At 36.4% G+C, this 22,190-nt stretch overlaps 2 protein-coding genes and 1 long non-coding RNA gene across 14 annotated transcripts; all 3 read right to left on the bottom strand.

Annotated features, from left to right (window-relative positions):
• Positions 1 to 1,968: 1,968 nt before the first annotated feature.
• Positions 1,969 to 10,701, bottom strand: LOC104086456 (uncharacterized). Of its 9 annotated transcripts, XM_070181353.1 has the most exons (8): positions 10,544 to 10,699; positions 10,120 to 10,222; positions 5,023 to 5,120; positions 4,339 to 4,554; positions 4,159 to 4,251; positions 3,976 to 4,059; positions 3,413 to 3,841; positions 2,783 to 3,132 (listed from the first exon to the last, which is right to left on the bottom strand). In XM_070181353.1, the coding sequence occupies exons 4-7, from the start codon at positions 4,489 to 4,491 to the stop codon at positions 3,740 to 3,742; spliced, it is 432 nt and encodes a 143-aa protein (XP_070037454.1). In that variant the 5' UTR covers positions 4,492 to 4,554; positions 5,023 to 5,120; positions 10,120 to 10,222; positions 10,544 to 10,699; the 3' UTR covers positions 2,783 to 3,132; positions 3,413 to 3,739. The 9 variants fall into 9 exon arrangements, 7 of the variants coding, with proteins under 7 accessions (XP_070037454.1, XP_033509358.1, XP_070037456.1 ...); XR_011409561.1 differs by lacking the exon at positions 2,783 to 3,132 and adding an exon at positions 1,969 to 2,158 and having other exon boundaries at positions 3,974 to 4,059; positions 4,339 to 5,120; positions 10,544 to 10,701; XR_001967345.3 differs by having other exon boundaries at positions 2,783 to 3,114; positions 3,974 to 4,059; positions 4,339 to 5,120; positions 10,544 to 10,701.
• On the bottom strand, positions 5,022 to 6,537 carry LOC138896437 (uncharacterized). The gene is made up of 2 exons (XR_011409562.1): positions 6,438 to 6,537; positions 5,022 to 6,350 (listed from the first exon to the last, which is right to left on the bottom strand). It is a non-coding gene; the product is annotated as an uncharacterized lncRNA (long non-coding RNA).
• Positions 10,702 to 15,386: 4,685 nt separating the features above from the next.
• LOC104086455 (glutamate receptor 3.4) lies at positions 15,387 to 21,646 on the bottom strand. Of its 4 annotated transcripts, none has more exons than XM_033653466.2 (7): positions 21,509 to 21,646; positions 20,252 to 20,627; positions 18,000 to 19,336; positions 17,089 to 17,366; positions 16,737 to 16,768; positions 16,227 to 16,636; positions 15,387 to 16,087 (listed from the first exon to the last, which is right to left on the bottom strand). In XM_033653466.2, exons 2-7 carry the CDS (start codon positions 20,571 to 20,573, stop codon positions 15,629 to 15,631), a joined length of 2,838 nt encoding a protein of 945 aa, XP_033509357.1. In that variant the 5' UTR covers positions 20,574 to 20,627; positions 21,509 to 21,646; the 3' UTR covers positions 15,387 to 15,628. The 4 variants fall into 4 exon arrangements, with proteins under 4 accessions (XP_033509357.1, XP_033509356.1, XP_009589005.1 ...); XM_033653465.2 differs by lacking the exon at positions 21,509 to 21,646 and adding an exon at positions 20,762 to 20,910; XM_009590710.4 differs by lacking the exon at positions 21,509 to 21,646 and having other exon boundaries at positions 18,000 to 19,328; positions 20,252 to 20,382.
• Positions 21,647 to 22,190: the final 544 nt, after the last annotated feature.

Genomic DNA, 22,190 nt, shown 5'->3' with positions numbered 1-22,190 from the left:
ATTCATTACGACTTAGTGGCAGCACGTATGGGGGAGGCAGGTCGGAGCTTTCATCACCTATACCCCATTATACATGCTTAAAATTAAAAAGCTCAAGTTACCTGAGTAGACAAGTCTACGTCAGACAATCAGAAGAGCCTTTTCTCACCAGTTCTTGGCCGAAGTCACAACCCCAAAGTGCGGGTTGTGACACAAAGTCACACATTAATTCACCATTTCTATTCATCCACATTAGTCACCTACTTAAAAATCGAGTAAATAAAGAATGAGAAATTACTAAACGAATCGACCTACAAGTACATGATAGAAAAGTTAGTTCATGTGTATACAAGATAGCCAACAAATGGAAAATGGTATTTCTTTTTCTCCTTTTTTTTTTTAAATATTTAAAAGGGGAGAAAAACAATTGGACCCTTCATTTCAATTTTCAAATATATGATCATCAATCACGTAATGTTATTTGATTCTCCATGGCCCCCGACGAACCTAATGAGGAGACATTGGACTGATTTAATTAATTAATCTATTGGAGGACATAAATTAATCTAGTATACTCATTGACATTACATAATTTAATAGGTTTAAAAAATAAAAATAAATTTAAAAATGCATGTGAGTGGCATTGATTCGTTAAAACATATTTATATGTTCGTCTCTATCTTTTTTTTTTCTTTCGATTTTTCTTTAATGCTTCGCCTTTCTCTTTTTCTTTACGCCCATCCACTAATTTGAAATTTTATTATGCCTCTAATTAGGTGCCATGTGCGTGCACACATGTTTATGTTTCGTGGGGAGCTATACTTTTGGATACAGAGTGTTTCTCAAATTGAATTATAAGGTAATTAGCTAGACAGGTCTCTTCCTTATTCTATAACGACGAGCATAAACAAAAAATTAAATAAACGACAATAAGAGGGAGGCCTTAGAGCAATGACACAGTTATTTCCGTGTGATCTATAGGTCATGAATTCGAGCCGTAAAAGCAGTAGGCTATCTATATCACACACCCCTTAGGGTGTGGCCTTTCCTTAAACCCTCCGTGAACACGAGATATGTTATGAACCAAGCTCACTCCATATGAGCCTATGGGCTAGAAGTGGTGAATGAGACTAAGTCAATTGGGGTTATTGGGCTGAGTAAAATGTTGGAGAGCTTTATTTGGGATCCAGGTCCATTTAGCAAATGATTAAAATGGGACTAGGGGTTAGTAAGAAGGATTATGCGAATTGTGATGATGAATATGTTCTCTCTCATCTCTGCTCTATATCTTTGATTTCCTGATCTCCTTCTGTACGTCTCTGCTTCTAACCTCCTTCTTCTTATGAGTTCTTCTATCACTACAAGAAATCAGTCTTATTTCGGCGACCAAAGTCGCTACAAAATCCCTGAAAGTCGTTGTTACATGTTATCAGTGGCGACATTTGTGTTGCTACAAGCAAAATCGAAACTGAAAGGTATTTGTGGCGACACCAAAGGTCGCCACTAAAAGCGCATATTTTGCGGCGACATAGTTGCCACAAAAGGTGAAAACATTCGCTACAAAAATGGTTCCACAAGAATAAAAATTTAGCTGGGTCGCCACTGCTATTCACCTTTAGCGGCAACTACTATCGCTGCCAAAACATTTTTGTAGTGGCAAGTTAATGTCGCCACTATAAATGACTGTTAGTGGTGACTCGTGTCGCTACAATATAATAAATCATGAAAGACACAATAACTTTCTGTAGCGACTAAAGTCGCTGCAAAAGAAATAAACCAACAGTGGCAAAATTAACATTGCAACAATTACTAATATTTTGTGACAAAATAATGTCGCCACTAAAACCTATCTTCTCAAAAACTATAATGACCATAATTATATATATTTCCAGTAGGAACCTAATTCTCTAAATTTAATGACTGGATATTTACATCAATTGACTACCATTATTAAAAGCAACTAATAATATTTAAAAAATACCAAAAGAATTTCTCAAACTGAATATTATATATATTTTCATTACTAAAAAGTCAATTACATAATACTACACGATACTTCATTGTGCGTTGTAATTGTAGGCATATACATATCCCAAAAAAGACAAAATATTAAGTGCCTTGTAGTTGCTCCTCGGTCGACACCATCCTTGAACGATACCATTGTTTAAGTGTCTTGTCCCTAGCTAATATATATATATATATATATATATATATATATATATATATATATATATATATATATATATATATATAAGGAACATAATGAGATTTTTTAATCAAAAAACATGCATAGAAAAACTTCTAAGGATAACAAAAGGGGGTCTACTAAGTTTAAAGATGATGTGCTTCTTTTTATCTTATTGGACTTTCATATTCAGGACAAACTTATGCTTCATTGGCATCTTGTTCCCTGATCAACTAAACTGATCATTTCCCCCTTTCAATTTATCCACTCATTATTCTAATAGTTAAAGAAATCACATTTTTTCATGACGAAAAAGTAAATAGTAATTGCTTTTCTTGGAATACTGTCTTTTTGCATAAACAGTGTATGGTGATGAACTGTGAACACATCAAGAAAAAGAGAATTTTCAATTGAATCCATGAGGATTATTAGCTCTCTAATTTTCATATATGGATTGGTATTATTCTTCTCGTTGAACTATCCTGCTAAGGTTACAGCAGGTGACAATATTCCATTTACATCCTTCTCAATTTTTCTAGCAGATCATATGGATAGCTTATTTGCAGCTAGTTGCAAATTGCAATCTATTAATTGCTCCAAATAATAAACATGAAGAGGTAATAAAACATGGGATCTTTCTACTTAAGTTATATATAAGAGGGAATATTTGATCATCCAACATGGGATCAACAACAAGGCCACTCATTAACTAGTATAAATTGTCATGAATCAACACTAGGAGAAACCATAGAAGTACTAACTAAACAGCAGCAGCAGCCCACACAACTAAGGTTTGCAAAAAACAGCTACGGTACAACCACGGTTTGCAAAAAACAGCTACGGTACAACCACGGTTTGCAAAATCTAGATTTCAGCAGCAACAACCCCTGAAGCAGCTACGGTACAACTAAGGTTTGCAAAAATCCAGATTTCAGCAGCAGCAGCAGCCCCTGAAGCAGCCCACACAACTAAGGTTTGCAAAAATTCAGATCTCACATAAACAAAAAAAGCCCAATAGTCTATTATCAACTAATTAAACCCCCGAAGCCCATAAAACTAAGGTTTGCAAAAATCCAGATTTCACATAAACAAAAAACAGTCCAATAGTCTATTACCAAGAGGATGAAAGTTAAAGAAGGAGAAGTTGATAAGAAGAAAGGGAGTAAGTGACAGAAGAATTGTCCAGAATGAGGGAAGAAGAAATGCCGAGAAGGAAGAAGAATTGTTAAGAAGCAGCAGAGCAAGTACCTATTGTTGTTGTTGTTGTTGCATTCTGGTCATGAAACTAGCAAATTGTTCATGCATCCTCTTGTCCACTTCTAGATGGATCCTCTTGTCTACTTCTGTATTTGCGTGTTCACGCTCCTCTGCCAACTTCCTTTGCAACTCAAGTTCCATATTTCTTTGCAACTGAGCAGCCATTTGTTCACGTTCTTCTTGCAACTTCCTATCCATCTCGGCTTGCATCTCTTGACGTACAATTTTCATAGCGGAAGACACACTGGACTCTATGTTTGCCAGTTGCATGTTACTCTTTTTAGGAGGCTTCTTTCCGTATCCTTTTCCGCGAACATATCATGTTCTCTCACCAAGAACGGTGGATAAAATCTCATCTCTAGTCATAGGATGCTCGATCTCTTCAGATTGTTGCTGAGCGACAACTTCTTGGAGTTGACCCTGCATTTATGCATAATCATTTACATCAAAACATAATAAAACACACTGAATGTAACTTACAGAAACAGAAAGATAATAAGTTTATCATTTTAGATAATTATATGAATTTGTTGGGATTGTGAATCCACCCACACCAGTTCTCCTCTATCATCCTTGCGTGTATGTTGGATCTCCCAAACTTTATCTGCTGTGTCTATTTCTCCAGTAATAGGATTTCTCTGCAATATAATTTTGGAGAAAAAATATAAAAGCAAATATATAAATATGTAAATAACAAAGAAGCATATGTGATAGTAGGGGACTAAATATATTTTTACCATAGATTCCTCTACTTCTGCAAAAGACCTTGTACCACAAGTATGCTTAGTTATTTGCTTTTCTCTATTTCTTTTGTTCCTCTCACTTACAACCTGTAAGTCAACAGATTAATAAATCACCTTTCAAAGATGTGAATGGTGCCATTTGATTGGCAGAATCTTCAGGTATTAAGTTATTACCTTAAAATCCTGACTTCCAAAATATTGTATTAGGTATTTCCAGTCCTCAAGCTCAACATCTTCAGGTCGATGAGACAATCTTTCTTCATTAGTATTGTACTTAGAGTACAGCCTGCTGAGTCGAGCTTTCCATGCTCTAAAAAGTCTTTGCATAGTGCTAATTACAAAGGCTTGAAACCTATGCTCTTGCAGCCCGCTGTAAACTTCAAATTTATCCTGACAATAAATGTAATATTATATTCGATATCTTAACCACATAAATAAACAACAAAAAGCCAAGAAATTTTGAAGACAGAGCAGCAAGTTCGTTCAAAGATGGAAGGTACAACAGGTTATTACTGGGGCAGCTTTGATGGAACTAGAAAATACATAGAGAGCATTGGGAGCTTTTTCTGGAACATCTCTGCAATGTACTACACTGGTACATTATTCCAAAAAGAATCCCATGGAATGACAAGTTTAACAAGGGCACAACCCAAACAAGGACATCACTGCCTATCATGGGCAGTGTGGGATAACAACAGGCAGCCCAGAACCTCAAAATTCTGGGTAGGTACATTTGAATTCATGATTCAATGGTTATCTGGGCAGTGTATTTTCTACATATGGATGATGCAGATACAAAGATGCTGGACAGGTATATTCACTAAATAAAACCAGTAGCGTGGATGCAACACTGCCCACTTTTTCCTTGCTTCCAAATTGCCACGTCTTTGAAAACTTTCACGACCACAGCTTGTCTCGCCTCTCCCACTTTTTTCTCGTCCAGTTCCTTTCATTTCCTGCAACATCATATAAAAAGAAAATGATTTATCGGACTAGGGAAAATATTAATTCAAATAGTAGAGAATTAAAATCAATTAATTGATGAAATGTTGGAGTAAAGCACTAATTTTACTTCACCACTGATTCTGTTATGAAATTAAAGCTTCAAACATTACGAATTAATTTCATTTAGTCTAATTAGGACAAAAATACAGAGAACTTTTCAAAATAATAAGATGTAGACATAAAGCTACAAGCATCACAAACTAATTTCATTGCAAGTCTAACAAGGACAAACATACAGAGAACTTTAAAAAATAAGATATAGACACAAAGCTTCAAGCACCAAGAACTAATTTCACTGTTAGTCTAATATGGACAATAATATGGACAAAAATACAGAGAATTTTCAAAACACGATGTAACGTCTATATCATCAGTCTTTTGCTTCTTAGTCTTCAAAAGGATGTATCGGTGTCCTCCCCATCATCATCATCAAATAACTCTTCTTCGCTATCTTCACTCTCTGATATTTCTATATGATTGTCATTAATGAAATCATCTTCCTCATTATGCACATTGTTTTGAGCTTGCGTACTTGCATGATCGTAGTTAATACTTTGTGGTTCAACATTATCCCTATGTAGAGACACCTCAACAATATTTTGTTGGTCATTGGTACACGAAATATTAAATTCAGCTTCCTCTTGTTGATAGACTTCTTCATTCAGTAATTCTTCATCTTCCATTTCTACACAATTATCATCATTATCAGGCATTTTAAAAAGGCCGCGAGGATTTGTCTTCACAACAAGCCAATCATTATCGACCATGTCGTCCAAGTAAAAGACTTGTTCCGACTGGGATGCCAACACAAATGGCTCATTTGTATTCAAGGCACACCGAGTATTCACACTTGTGAGGCCATATTTGTCTATCTTATATCCTCTTCCTAAGCGAACCACTTCCCACCAATGACACTTGAATAAGTAAACTTTTCTATTTTACACATAAGATAACTCATAAATGTCCTCTAATACACCATAATACTCCTTATTAGAGTTTGAATCATCTCCTCTCACAAGAACACCACTATTCTGTGTTTTCCTTCTCAATGCAAGATCTTTTGTATGGAATCTAAATCCATTCACCATAAATATTGAATATCAATGTACTAATGGTGTAGGACCAACGGCTAAGCTTATGAGCTCATCATTTGCGCGTCCTTGTGAAGATAGTACAAATATCTACAAAGACAAACAACATTGTTATGACCAATAACATGATGGGATGATTAAACTAATATCAATATTATTAATTAAGTAGACACCTACACGTGCGCGAAACCAATCAAGAAACTCATTTTTATGAGCTCTCATTGAACTTTGGTTTTCAATCGGGTTCGGATTATATCAGTGTGAAACTATCTTGGAGTTAATAAGATACTTACTCCATGAAATGCGAAACCTCTTCACAATTTTGAAACACATACATACATGCTTGTTTAAACTCATCATGAGATAGCCTGATGCCTTCTGAAGCACCTTTTGTTTGACCACTTTTTTTAAAGATAGACATCTCATCATTTGACACAGATCCATCGTCATTCCTAGTTGGTTTATTAAACTTGGTTGAGATATTCTTCAAGTATTGTGAGCAAAATGTGAGGCTTTCCTCTGCCATATAACCTTATGCAATTGAACCTTCTGGACTATTTTTGTTGCGAACATATGACTTAAGTGTTCGCAAATACCTATATAAAATAACTCATTAATAAAATATATGTCATTCTAAAACTATAGCACCGAAAAAATTAATTAATAAATTACCTCTCTATAGGATACATATTCCGATATTGAGCTGGTCCACCAAGCTTTGCCTCACTTGGCAAGTGAATTGGCAAATGAACCATGACATCAATGAACGCCGGAGGGAAAATAAGTTGAAGTTTGCTCAAAATAATAGGAATTTCTACCTCTAGGATATCAAGATCTTCAATCGTCAAGCACTTAGAGTATATATTCTTGAAAATTTTTCCTACGGCTATAATTGGATCATACACTTCCTTGGGTAGCAAACCACGTATAGCTACTGAAAAAATGTCATGCAACAATACATGATGATCATGACATTTCAATCCATGTATCTTTTTTTCCTGTACATTGACACACCTTTAAATGTTTGAGGAAAAGGCATCAGGAACCTTCAGATTAGCTAAGAAATTGCATACCTCCAACTTCTCTTCCGGGGACAATGCATAGCACACTGCCGGTAACAAAATATTATTCTCATCTTCAATTGGATGCAACCTTTGTCTAATTCCAGTGTTCATCAAGTCATATCTACTTTTCAATGTGTCTTTTGTCTTTCCAACCATATTCATGACAGTTGATATAATATTGTCGGACACATTTCTTTCGATGTGCATCACATCAAGGTTATGTCGTAATATAAGACACTTCCAATAAGGTAATTGGAAAAAGATACTTTTCTTCTTCCAATTGTATGCATTGTTATGAACATCACGCTTTCTCTTTTGTCCTTTACCAAAAGTCACATTACCTAAAGCTTGTAATTGCATAAGTGCTTCATCACCTGTTAAAGGGTTAGGCATAACTCTCATTTCAACTTTCCCATCAAATAACGTCCTACTTCTACGCCATGGATGGTCCATGGGAAGAAAGCGACGATGACCCATATAACACAACTTACTACGTAAGGAAGTCGATTGTGTATCTTTATAGAAACAGGGGCATGCAAGCTTGCCTTTGGTTGACCATCCCGAAATATTCCCATATGCAGGAAAGTCATTGATCGTTCACATGATAGCCACACACATCAGAAAATTAGATTTTGTGTGCGCATCATAAGTCTCCACCCCGTCCCATAATTCTTTCAACTCTTCAATCATTGGTTGTAAATATACATCGATATCATTGCCTGGAATTAGAAGTGTCATCATGAAATACAGATTTTTCATGCAATCCCATGGTGGCAAATTATACGTAGCTAGTACGACTGGCCAAATACTATGATTAGAACTCATGTTCCCATAAGGTTGGAACCCATCACTCGCCAAGCCTAGTCGAACATTTCTTAACTCAGCTAAAAAGGTGGGATGTTGTGTATCAAAGGATTTCCATGCTATTGAGTCAGACGGATGTCGCAAGACACCATCATCAATATTTTCCTCCTTGTGCCACCACATCGTTTTAGCTGTCTTTCTTGCCATGTACAATCTTTGAAGCCTTGGTTTGATTGAAAAATGCCGCAAGATTTTATGAGCTACTTTCTTGCCTCCGTGTTCTTCGGACTTCCATCTAGACTTACCGCACTTAGGACATGCTTGAATATCAGCATAATCACGCCAATATAAAATACAATCATTCCGACATGCATCTATTTTGGTGTACCCCAAGCTGAGGTCACAAAGAACTTTCTTTGCTTCATAGAAAGAATTTGCCACAAATGACTCCTCGGGAAGAACTTCTTTAAAGAAGCTCAATAGTGCATCCATAGATTTGTTGCTCCAATGGTTAAGGCACTTCAAGTGAAGTAGTTTAACGACAAAAGACAACTTCAAGACTTTTTTACAACCAGGATAAAGTTCTGTCTCAGCATCTTCTAACAATTCGTAGAATTTTGTTGCATGTATATTTGGCTCTTCGTTGTCCTCTGAATTATTATTATTATTATTATTATTATTATTATTATTATTATTATTATTATTATTATTATTATTATTATCCACAAGTATCGTGAATCATTTCACTAATATTGTCCTCTTCAATGCTATCATTTTCTGTTTCATCATCACTAACTACAACACTAGAAGTTTCAACTCTAACTGACACTTTTCTATGCAAGTCCCACACTTTATAAGAATCCCAAAAATCCTTCCTCAATAAATCTCCTCTTACACCAACCCATAACTTGAACTCAGTATTCATACACCCTTTACAAGGACACCGAATCATAGTGCTCACCGTTGGTTGACTGAATGCCCAATTAAGAAAGTTGTCTACTCCATCTCTATACCTTTGATCGACTCTATTCCTAATATTCAACCAACTTTTATCCATCCTTTCTATTTAAAAAAGAAAGTTAATTAAATAAAAGTGCAGCGGTGATAATAATCAAAACATATATAATAACTAACATACAAGAGAAATGAACAAATCAAATCACCTCTAAATAAAATGAGAAATATTGCAGCAAGTTTCTACTCTTACACACCTTTTGGTTACAAGGAAATTAACCAGTTTCATAAATAAAAAAATGTACACTGCCACATCTATAAACACCTTATTGATAAACATATTTAACATCTCTTACCCAACTAGGCTCAAAGAGTATTAAATTGATAGTCTCTAAACTCTTTTTTTAAGATAATCAAGAAACAATTTTACATTCAAATTATTGTTTAAGTGGCCAAATACATGCATTTAATTCTACTGTAAAAAATGTGCATAATGTTTCAAAAGAACATCACTTTTCCAAAGGTTGTATTTTCTATATATATATATATATATACACCTGACCCTTACCCGGACCCCTTCCCTTAAATACCCACCTTTTCTACTAAGTTTCTACATCACTTGCAAAAATCTTTAAAATCAGCTACTGATTTCTCTCTTTTTCTCCAGAAAGAGATGTCCATAAATCATATTTCTTCAGAAACAGTGTGGTGGACTAAACAACAACAATATATGACGATGGACTCCTCATCCAAGAAAACCTCATCATAACAACACACTACCCCACCCACCCACCCCACCTGAAACTCAAACACCAACCATGTTTGGCTTCAACCTTAACAACATGAGCAATAACGAAGAGGACGAGGAACAAATCAATGAAGTATTATATTTTTTTATAACCTTACAGTAACATATATGTGCCTTATAAAATTTAAAAGTATCTATATACTGATTTAGGCATTTAGCCATAAAAGAAAAAAATTAGAATGAAATACCAACATGCAATAGGTCTCTGAACAAGAAACTTTTAACTTACCCAAACTAAGATAGTCGAGTTCTGTCAAGACTGAAAATCAACAACAACAACACCAAATAGGCCTCAAATGAGTCTTTCTGTGCAGGTTTTGTTTTTTGTATTTCTGTAGATTATCAAATGGTTCAGAGAAATTCGAGATGAAATCTAAGAATACAAATGTAAAATCACCGAAATAACAATAATCCCTAACTGCATGTTAAAAAATTTGCCTTAAAGAATCCTTATAAAAAATCCAAACATAAATTTATATATAAACTAGTATGGGTATAAACACAAAGGAAAGGATTAGGGTCACTAGCAGCTATATGAGAGAAATCAGTTGTGCAATTCTTCCACCACAAAATCGATATAGATTTGAACAACAGCTATATGAGATTTTCGTTCCTAAAAGAAAAAGGAAAAGATTAGGAATTTGAACACATACCTGATAAATAAGATTCACATTTTGATTAGAGAGATTTAGAGTTGGGTGAAATTTTAGCAGAGAAGTGATTTTAGAGAGAAGGGGGAGGGATTTCTAGAGAGAGGTGGGCTTGTGTGTCTGTGAAGGGTTCAGTTATTTTAATTAGTGTGTCTGTGAGGCTTTTTTAATTTTGTTTTGTTATTTTAAATTAAAATTTCTAGGGTATAGTAGCGGCCCAAATTATCTTTAGCGACAACAAGTTAAAAGTCACCACAAATAATATGGAACCAAAATTTTATTTTTAGCGGGATCGAAAATTTCAACCACATCATAGACGACCTCAAAAAAGTCACTACTAAATATTTACCTTCTGTAGCAACCTTTAATATCCTAATGCTATAAATGTTGTAGCAACATATAGGGTCGCCGCTATATGTTGCCACTAAAAATTCAAATTCTTGTATTGTATGTAATATCCAAACAATACTACAAGTGAGTTTATTTGTGTGCTATTTGGTTATTTCAAGTTTGTTACATTGGTGCTTTCATCCATTGGCTCCAATGGAGGTAATCAGTCGATTCAGCGGCAGCGGCAACCCAGAGAATTGGCTTTTTCGGGCCAAGCGGTACTTCACTTACCTTGGCTTCGCCGAGAAGGATCGGTTACATCTTTCTTCCTTTTACCTCGATGGTGAAGCTCTTAATTGGTTTAATTGATTATTTCGAAACAAGCAATTTTTCGATTGGACGCATTTCAAAGCGAAATTTGCTCAGCATTTCCACAACCAACCGCCATATATTCGGTGAGGTGTTCCGTGGGTTCATCACATGTTAGTTTTGACTACATTGATACTGTCCCTATAGTTTCACAATCAGATATGGTGTCTCCCTTTCCTGTTTCGAGCCTTTTTCCGAAGACATCAGCATTTGAAGCGGCTTATGAAACTGAAAACTCAAAGGCAGACCATATGTTCGATAAATTACCAGTGAAGTATGAAAATGTAGATTCCTTGACATTGATTACTGGAAGTAGTACTGAGATTGTAAATCTTGAAGATATAGCAGCACCTCAAATTTGGAATGGAAATTCAATAGAGGCAGTGGATTTGGTACAGGAACCTTCTGCCATCACTGAAGATCACGTGCTCGACGAAATTTCACTCGCCGTAGTGAGCTCCGACATTCATGATCTTAATGCTCTTGTCCACGAGGGAGATAGTTCTGTTACTACAGTATTCACGGTTTGCAACGATAGCTGCTATGCAAATGCCATCTTCCAAACCAAAGTCCATACGGAGGTGTTAGATGATACCGCCGGATTTGATGATGGGGAGGAAGAAAATTCATGAGATTCTACTATAGTTGGGGTGTTTGACAAACTTTCTCAATGGGATACATTGGATTTCCTCGTTTTTCCTAGCCAAGGAATTGTGGTGTCGAATGCGAGTGTGAGATTTGACGTAATAGAGTTTCCATTTGATGGTACCCTATGGTTTGGAACAATTCCATGGTTGAGTAGTTATCTTGAAGAAATTGGTGGGGTTAATCAAAATCATGTCGCTTTTTGGCTTACATAAATGCAATTGGGTTGATACTGGGCAAGAGCGCAATTTTCCAGGATTCTTGTTGTCTAAATACAGAGAGTGTGCTTGGGAGCAGAAAATACAGCGACGGCTGCAGGTATTAGCTGAAAGTTACTCCAAGCAGTCACCGCATATTCGGGTGGATAAAGCTGTTGGACTCTTGTTTTCTCTGTTTAGTCTAGTTCATAAAGCAAGTTATGTGGACAAGTGGTTCGACACTGGGCAGGTATTTAAGGTTGATTTGGGTAGAGTTGATATGAGTGTTGCACACAATGGTAATTCCATAAAATCTTGCGCAATGTACAAGCTACTGGGAGAGTCTTTAGCAAATTCATTTATGTGTTCTGTTGATGATGCTACTACTCAAATTGAGGAGCAATACATAATTGATCAGCCGAGGTCTTTTTCGAGTGGAAGGACTCTTGAGCTAAGTATGTTACACCATGCTTTAACTTTCACACTGGTGGTATGGATTAATGAAACTATTACTATCAGAGACGAACCACTAGAGTTTGTTGTTTTAATCACAAAGAAGCCTTCATTAGGGATTAATTCTACATTATCTATTCCATGTGCCCTGGTCATGTTTGATATTCACAAAGTTCTAGATGGTTGTTGTTACCAATTGCTTGCTGGACAGTCTAAACTACCATGCCCTCAACTTGGACTTGGGATTGCTCAATGCTTAGGGGTGATACCTTGTTTTCTTTTAGCTTGCAATCATGATCAACTTCTGCACATAGCTTACAATCATGAGCAACTTCTACACGGGTAAATTTGATCCCATATATGAACTTGGTCATGCTGAATTTCTATTAGCTTTGCTCCACCATCCACCTGATGAATCCAGATTAGACTTTCCATTTGACCATGGTTCTAGTTTTGTTTTTACCACATTTTATGACGCTACAAGAAATTGTGCATTCAGGACTGCCTCTGGTCCGAGTCCTACCAAGTTCATGCCCTCAGATGTATGGAATCTTCTTGCAATACCAATCTGCGACATCATTGTTTGGACTATTGTCATATTTGGTTCTATTTTGGATGGTGATTTTTCTTCTACTGCTGAATTTCTTGCTGACATGAGACCGAAAGGGGGTTGCATTGTTATAAGTTTGGATTTAAATTCTCCATTTGGCATCTTAACTGTAGTTTTACAACTTGCAAGCAGACAATTGTTTGACACGGAGAATGCACATAAGGATGCACTACTCAAGATCGTAGGTGCACTTGCTGAAACTTCAGTCCATTACACTGCCACTAGTACATGTTGTTTCTGCTATTCCTTTGGCGCTGACTTGTGGAGAGCGTGCTACACTCTTTCTCGAGCTTAAAAAGTCAATCCCGAACAACCTTGGTGAAGTTGCTAGGACAAGGATCGTGGAATTTAGGGAGCTACTTGCTGGTGCCGATGCTGAACAATGTGTGTTGGAATCTCATGCTGGTGGTTCTTTCACGGTTACGAGGGATGGATTTGGTGACGACCTTGGAAGGGGCAAAAAAATTACAGTAATTAAGTCAACAGTTGAACACCAGGAAGGTGTGACAAATTTTGTTGACATTTTTCCCAATTATGATGCATTTATGGTGGCACAATTGCATATGCAGGAAGGCACCGATTGCATTTTCTCACAAACATACAAAAGGGTGTTTGACTTGGATGCTGCCACGGTAAAACTTACATTTTCCATTAGCGAAGTAGACTTTACAGTACATTTTACAAGGGAGTACTTCACACCTCTTTTGGAAATGAACTGCCACATCTTTTATAATGACAAGGCTTCTGTGAAAACAAATTGGTTGAAGAAATTTCATCGCCAATATGCTCCTGTACTTGACACATACACTCTTGTTTGGTGCGAGTTGGGCAAGAATTCTTTTGACTTCGGGAATTCCATTGATGAGCAGAACCTATTTGATGGCGTTTGTTTGAGGACAAGGTTCTTTTTGAGCGCGGGAGTACTGTTATGAAGTATGAACCAAGCTCACTCCATATGGGCTTATGGGCTAGAAGTGGTGAATGAGGCTAAGTCAATTAGAGTTATTGGGCTGAGTAAAATGTTGGAGAGTTTTATTTGGGATCCAGGCCCATTTAGCAAATGGTTAAAAGGGGACTAGGGGTTAGTAAGAAGGATTATGCGAATTGTGATGTTAAATATGTTCTTTCTCATCTCTGCTCTATATGTCTGATTTCCTCATCTCCTTTTGTACGTCTCTGCTTCTAACCTCCTTCTTCTTATGAGTTCTTCTATGGTAGATCCATTGCTATTCCTTGTAATTGTTTAGTAAGGGCAATACTAGAAGTGAGTTTACTTGTGTTCGAATTGGTTATTTCAAGTTTGTTAGAAGATACTTTGTGTCTTGATTTGTTTCAAAATTAATTTGATGAAGAGATTTAGGTGTTTGATTGAAAACATTAAAAAAATAAAAAAAATTGAAAAACTCTTTCACTTGTACCGCAGTCGTTAAAGAAAAGTCCCTTAGAAATTGTTTTAAATAGTATCTGCTGCTAACAAGTTAATTAGTATTACCACCTATTTGCTAAAACGATTACCTCGCCATTATGTAGAGTTTGATTTGGATGGCTTCACCTTATCTTACTCGGTATTATTCAGTAAATCAATTTTATTGATTAAAATCATCATTGATCAATCAGCTATTATGTATTAACGTTGCGATATAAAGCTAATGATTAATTATTAGGAGTACGTTATATTTATTGATATGTAATGCGTGAAATAATCTGAACATTTATTTCACAACAGTGTTCTGTTGAATAGTCCCCAATTAGTGGTGGCAAAATGGATAAAAAAAAATAGTTATCCATCCATATTATCCACTAAAAATGAGTTGGATAATGAACTTTAAAAAACGGGTAAAATATGGATTAAAACCATATTATTGATTTATCCAATGAATAACTTATACATATCTAAAGACTCAAATTAGGGGTTCCTCAAGCTTGGGAGACTAGGAATTTTCCCAAAAGTGATCATATTCAAAAAGCCATGGATAATAGGGTTACCCATATTATCTGCCGGTTAACCCATTTTTTATCCGTATTAAATATGAGTTGGATCGAATAATTTATCCGATTTGCATTACCCATTTTCGATCGGCCCATATTCGATCTGATCTGCCGTTTGCCACACCTACCCACGATCACTATAGGTTCCTTTGAAACTTCTTACACAACAATGCAAAGAGAGGTGAAGAACTTAAAGTCGTAATATACTGAACATCAGATGAACTTACTCAACTTACTGAAAAAGCAAGCAAACTGATCAAAATGTTAATAGTTATCATTTTATGATACTCAGTAGTACAAACGTACCCATGTTTTTCCATCTATTCTTTCTTTCCTACTAGTATACAAAACCAAATTTTTTTTTCTTTTCTAATATATCTAGCCTTCTGTGTGTGAAATGAGGTAATTCAACAATAAAATTGTACATGCATCATTTACATATCAACCATAAGTGTATTGAGCAAGAGCTAACAAACCCGACCACAAATTTTTGTTTCAAACAGGCGAGCTCGGCTGCCCATCTGAGTTCTGAGTTTGATGTCTCTTGTTATCACTACTCTTACGCTTGAGTATTTCCTTAATTTCACTTTCTCTTCTATCGACAAAGTCTATCAAGTCCTTAAAACTAACAGAGCGGAGGGTACGCCTACTAGGTCGTGCAGATTCAGGTTCACTGATCTCCGGCTCCTCTGGCTCGGGGTCATACCTTCGGAACTGACAGTATACCCTGCAGAAAAACACTGTAAGAGCAAGGACGCAAGCAATGGCGCATATGAGAAATAGGCCCCAGAAGCTCTTGAGAGAAAGCTGAGTATCATCTGCTTGGTTGTTTTGTGAAGAGCATCCGTTGTTCGTTAGCCATTTGTCATGAATCCTTTGGAGTTCACCGTTCTCTGACAGTTGAAGAATTGCAGTTGACAGATCAACAGCCAGCGGAGAGTCCCTTTGAAATGCCTGGCCATCGATAGTAAAGTCAGCTAATGTAGATTGGATTGCTTGTACATCAATCCTTGCATAATATGAATATATACGTGCAATAATATGTTGTGACATACTGACATTTATAGTAATGCAAAGGAAAAGAAAAACTTACAAAGCCCCATCCGCCCTTTGTGAACTCCTGCCCTACTGTCCTGAATATGCATTTGTTGTTGGATAAGAAGAGCTCAACATAAGGGAGCTCGTCGACAATGCCAGCAACACCACCACCATGTGGACCTTTCTCGAGGGCACTGACATATTCATCTTCAGTTTTCAATATACGAAGCCGTGATTCTGAAACACCTAGCTCTTCAATGAGGTAATTATATGCAAATGACCCATCCTGGACTCCTATTGGATCACTACTTGAAATTAAACTGTCAATTCCTTGAATTCCTGAAGACAGCTGCTGCACTGTCAGGATAGATGTCAAGCTAGCTGTATAGCTCGAATTGATAATTAGAACGACAAAGAGCCAGAAGATAAGCACTAAGCGTCCCAAGGTGCTCATTGTGTTTTCTCCTATTATAATTCATAGAAGAGTGTCAGATATGCGAGGAATAGCTCCCTGTCCAAATATGTTCAGGAGATCTTAAAACCAAATTGAAGAGGATGTACGTACTGTGTGCGAAAAACATTGTTGAGAAACTAAACCTGAAAGAATAAAAAGGTTCTTAGCACCAGAGTCAATACATCCCTAACAGTACAATTATTTGAGTAAAAGGATGATATTTTCACTGCATTGATGATGCAATCAGGAATTTAACTTTTTTTGCTTAAGAAAAGAGTCACTGTATTTTGACCAAATGCAAAAGTCTCAATAATAAAGTATCTCTATTTATCTCTAATCAAGGCCGTTGTTTAGACTTGTAATTCCAAATAGATGAATTTATCTTCATTCCAGAACATTCAGAGAAGCAAAGTTTTTCACATAAAGCATCTATAAAAAGAGGTTATAAGACTGAGCTACTGACCAAAAAACTGTAACAAGTTGCTGCCTTGGCGGACCACGGAATTCAGGATTATGTCGATGCTCAAGAATCCAAACGACAGTTCCAACGAAGAGAAAGAAGATCCCAGTTACGGACCACATTTGAAGGGTAAATGGCTTAAGGAATGCCCATGGGCTGGATTTGATCTCTTTGATAGGAGCAACTACGACAAGTCCAGATTCCATGTAAGGTTGCGTGAAGTCCACAATCCTTGTGCGATTTGTAGTAATCGTGACATCCCCGACAGCTGCATCATATTTCTAAAAGAAAAATATATCCTTATAAGTAATCATGAAAATTGTTTCAGGGCAACATTTTGCGTTGAGCTCTAATACAAATCAAGGACAAATATCCCTGATTTTAGGAACAGATTAGAGACTGGTCTTGGAGCATTGTTTACAAAATCCTATCCAACAAGCACACAAGATGTTAAATTGGTAAGGGAACTCGTTAACTGATAAACTTTCTTTGAAGAGTCTTCTTAACCAGCTTTAAGAATCTTACGGAATTAGTTCTCTTAACAACAGAATGCACCACATCATAATTGCGACTTGCAAGCGGACAAGTAACTCATTCTGCTGGATAACTTCTATCTGAACTTGCTGACGCAACAACACGTTTACAATCACAGTGGGTTTAAGATTCCATAAGCAGAAAACCTTAGGCATCAATATTAGTATGGTATCCCCCTACAGACTGTAACTCTTTCAATCAGAAAACTGAACATCTACTTCATATATCATAGATGTTAATTAACAAGCACTCACACTTCAAAATTAATATTCGTATTGCAGTAACTAGTAATTTATAGAGATCTTAAGTCGGTTTCATCAAAATATTTCATCATAATTAGTCAATGATTAAAAACTCAACAGCACAATCAAAGAACTCACATCTGTTAAGACGTCGTTGACCAGGTTCTTGAAGGAGGGATTTCTCTTGCCATCTCCATACAGAATATAGACATGAGGAACAGGGTAAGGCAACAAATTTATCGCAGCCTCAAAAACATCGATGCAATATCCTTTAACCCCGGAAGGTCCTTTATCTTTATGCACAAACTCTTTAAAAGTAATACGGAAAGGCACAGCAATTCGCAGAGGCTTTCCGTTATGCGGAAACACCCATCCTCGAGGTCGAGTTACAGTTTCTCCTGGCCATATGACATTGTATAGATGTTGGGTACTGGTTGAAGTGTTTGGAGGTTTTGAGTATAAAACCTCTGGAGGTACCACTGATAGACCAGAGTAGTTTGACCAATAACCTACAGTGCGTGATCCAGTTCCACCAATGTTAAGAACATCACAAGCTGGACGAACCAAATTCTTCTCAGAATCAAATTGAATCTGGCCAGTTAGACCTGTGATGTTCATGCCAACGAGTATCTGAAATAGTTTCTGTCCTTGGTCAAAAACTTGCATGGATGACAAATGCAAAGCACTTCCATTTGTATCACGTAATCTGGGGTCATTAGAGAAGGTAACATTTCCACCATCCTTGAAGAAAAGGTCGAGAGCTCGGGCAAGTAGCCAAATGGTATCGTAAGCATAGAGTGCATAAGAATTAAAACCTGAAGTCTCAACATCCTTAATGTTTTTCCATCGCGATGCAAACATCTTTTTCATATTAGAATCTGGGGTGTGATGGCGAAGCGCTACAACTCCCTGTATAAGGTCCATAGTTTCTGGATTAACTGAATCTGAAGAATCCAAAAAGGACGGAAGCCAATCAGTAGTGATCCAAACATAGCCACCGGTCATCATTCCCAGATTCTTTGCCTTTGAGAAAATGGATAGCCCAGTATCAGGATTTACATGAACAACATATACTCGTGCCTCCATAAGGTTTACACTGACTAACAAATCATCAATCTCACTACTACTGGCTCCAGGAGAAAAGGCTGCTTTGTAAGAGAGCTTGGCACGCTTCTTTGCAAGGGCATCACCCAACACAGATATCCCATTTCTACCATTATCATCGTCAACAAATATGGCTATAACCTCTTTCCATCCAAAATAATCAACAACATCAGCTATAGCATACATTTGGAAGTAATCATTTGGAACAGTTCTAAGGAAATACGAGTATTGCAGAGCGGATAGAGTAGGGTCTGTTGCAAAAGACAAAAGAGGGACCTGAAGTTCATTCATAACATGGGAAATGACATGTGCTATTCCTGAGGATTGTGGACCGATTGTAGCAACTACTTCTTTCTCCATCAGCTGCAAAGCTACAAAGCAAAGATGCACTAAGAGAGGCAAAGAAAAGAAGGAAATAGACATTGGCAATAGTAAATAGTAACTTAAACAAGTATCTTGTCTGTGAAACAATATTGGTACCGAGACATTGAACTATTCGAGAATTCAAGAACAGGTCATGAACTAAAACATGCTTCCGTAATTCCTAAAATTAGTACAGCACCCTCCATTTCCAGTCTAAAGTGCACAGCTTTTTGCAATTTTCCTTTTTAGACTTCCAAAATAGTCCCTCAACCCTCTACCACAACCCATTAAGTTCTCAAATTAAGCTACTACATAATAAAAAATCCCACACTCTGAATCTCCACATGAGAAATTTGACCAATATATAAAAGAGGATCAAATGACCATGTCTTAATCTAAACTTAATGAATGTATATTAACACCTCAATCACAATTTAGTGGGGTAAGCTATAAAAATTAATGGTTATGTATAGGCTATAAGATATCATGTTGCAAATGATAAGAGGCCCATATTCCTGGGAATGAAGTATGGCACTACTTAATTTACAACAACAACAAACCCAGTGTAATCCCGCAAGCGGTGTTTGTGGAGAGTAGTGTGTACCAGTGGCAAAGCGAGGAATTTACTCAAGGGTGTTCAAACTTAAAAGAAGTAAAAAAAGTTCCCGACAAAGGGTGTTCAATATATGTTATGTACCTCTAAAACTGTATATTTTACCTATATACGCACTGTAATTTTCCTACAAAGGCTAACCAAAGTTTGGCTTCGCCTCTGGTGTGTACACAGCCTTAACTTGAGAAGTACAGAGGCTGTTTCCAATAAACCTCGACTCCGCTCAAGGAAAGATAAAAAAACAAGCAGTGGTACTACTTAATTTGATAATTAAATACAAAAAAAGATCATAGAGGAGAAAAGCCTTTACCATCAACAGTGCCAACAAATCCACTGCAATTAGTATCCTGAAAAATGAGGTTCAATTTGCTTCCACTGAGAATGGTAGAATCTGAGTTAACATCATTAATTGCAGCTACAAGGGCTGGCTCTGCTGACTTTCCAATAACAGAATTAGCTGTGAATAAAGCTCCAATATTCACCACCCTTGGCCTAGAAGAAGAAGAAGGAAATAAAGGAGCAGTGGCATTTGCTGTGTTATTATTCCCAGTCCCTCCAAAAACTGCTAGAGGCACCCAAATCCATGTAACCAACAAGAGAAATACTCTCTTCCTTTGTAAATTGGCCTCCATTACCACTATGGCCAAAAAGTGGCTACTTTTGAAAATCAATTCACATCACCATTTCTTCAAGAAATAAAGATAAAATGTTAGAACTCAACATTTGAAGGTGAAAGATTCAAGATTTTCAACAAGGGGTCCTAAAGAAGAAAGAGGAAGCTTCATTCACAGAAAACAACAAAAGTACTGTAAATTTGTACCCCAAAAAATGGCAACTTGCACAAGTATGATTTTGACTCCCACTTGGGAAATGCGACAAAAAAATTAGTAAACTTGTAAAAACCCAACTAAAAATAGAATCTTTAATGAACTATGTATAAGCTGATGCATGCTAGCCACATGTAATTAAAGAACAACAAGGTCAATAAAATAAGAACAAGTTGGAGGAAAATATACCCATTTTGTCTTGGAAATCAAATAGACAGTTTGATAAAGAAAGGTAGAGAAATAATACATGTATGATAGAGAATCTTGGTAGTTGGATGTGGTGGGCGTTGCCACGTTGGGATTACCTAAATGGCTAAAATTCATACATGACTACAACCTTGACTAATTATTACATTAAATTAAGAACCTCAAACCAATAAGGTTGGTTAGCATACATTGGAAACAATTTACATTATTTACAGCTACACAATATGACAATACATACCATTTGATTTGAATAACAATGCTAAACATAAACAAGTTTGGTGGAAGAGAAAGAGATTATGATAAAGAGGTCAGGATAAGGCTATAATACCTTGTTGAAATAGCAACCTTAGACAATATGGTTAATTTGCACACATTTATATTAGTAGTGGATGCAAAACTTAGAATATTCAACAAGAAGATTAAGAGCTTAACGATGCATAACATTAAAAGAGCAACCTGGCACAATAAGCTCATGCTATGTGCCGGATTCCAAGAAAGACCGGACCATAAAAATTTATTGTATACAGTCTTACCCAATATTTTTACAATACGCTGTTTTCAGGACTTGAGTCCTTGATCTTCTTATCTTCTAACAATGCATAACGCTATCTGAGATATGTTTTCTAACAGTTAGAATTTGACACTCAAAGTTGTGGTCCAGTAAGTGTACCTCTATTCTTTCGTATTATTTCATTTTTCACTATTCACGAGCTCACATAAGACAACCTCAAAAAAACAGGTATGAGTCCACTCATTTAAATAACACACTAAGGAATAATCACTAAGTACCTGACTTAGTTTATGTATTATTCGTTTGCATTTATCATGTTCTAAAAAGCATATTACAAAGAGATCGTAATTAGAACAGTCTTGAAAGCTCGGGAAAGAATGATTCTTTCCCTAGTTGTCTACCTTCTTTTCATTTCACTTTACAACAATTGATTCTTCTGCTTTGTGAGTTTCGTATTAAGAGTTTGCATATTAATTATTGACGAAAACAATTTTTTAAAAGAAACATACAGATGATATAGATGAGTGGGATGAGAGCAAACCAGTGGACAGGACATAACTTTCATCAGATAGTGTCATGTGGGAGTGGGACCTACTAATCTTCTCGTGAAACACGTGGGCTCTTTTTTGACCTTCTTTTTTCTTAGCATTAAATTATACTCCATAAATTATGTACTTCCCATGTTTCCCCTTTTTTAAATTTAA

This window comes from Nicotiana tomentosiformis, chromosome 7 (genome assembly GCF_000390325.3).
Source record: "Nicotiana tomentosiformis chromosome 7, ASM39032v3, whole genome shotgun sequence".
Lineage (NCBI taxonomy): Eukaryota > Viridiplantae > Streptophyta > Magnoliopsida > Solanales > Solanaceae > Nicotiana > Nicotiana tomentosiformis.
The sequence above is the reverse complement of the archived record's forward strand: the minus strand, read 5'-3'. Positions and strand labels throughout refer to the sequence as shown.

What these genes read in the sequence shown, in the direction of transcription:
- LOC104086456 (XM_070181352.1), bottom strand. An exon ending in TTGGAAGTCAGGATTTTAAG is followed by an intron (nt 4,252 to 4,338) that starts GTAATAACTTAA and finishes GTTGACTTACAG; the next exon opens with GTTGTAAGTGAGAGGAACAA. An exon ending in AGGATGATAGAGGAGAACTG is followed by an intron (nt 3,842 to 3,975) that starts GTGTGGGTGGAT and finishes GCATAAATGCAG; the next exon opens with GGTCAACTCCAAGAAGTTGT.
- LOC104086455 (XM_033653466.2), bottom strand. Translation starts at nt 20,573, where the DNA reads ATGGAGGCCAATTTACAAAGGAAGAGAGTATTTCTCTTGTTGGTTACA. An exon ending in CAACTTGTTACAGTTTTTTG is followed by an intron (nt 16,769 to 17,088) that starts GTCAGTAGCTCA and finishes TTATTCTTTCAG; the next exon opens with GTTTAGTTTCTCAACAATGT. An exon ending in CAAAGGGCGGATGGGGCTTT is followed by an intron (nt 16,088 to 16,226) that starts GTAAGTTTTTCT and finishes ATCGATGGCCAG; the next exon opens with GCATTTCAAAGGGACTCTCC.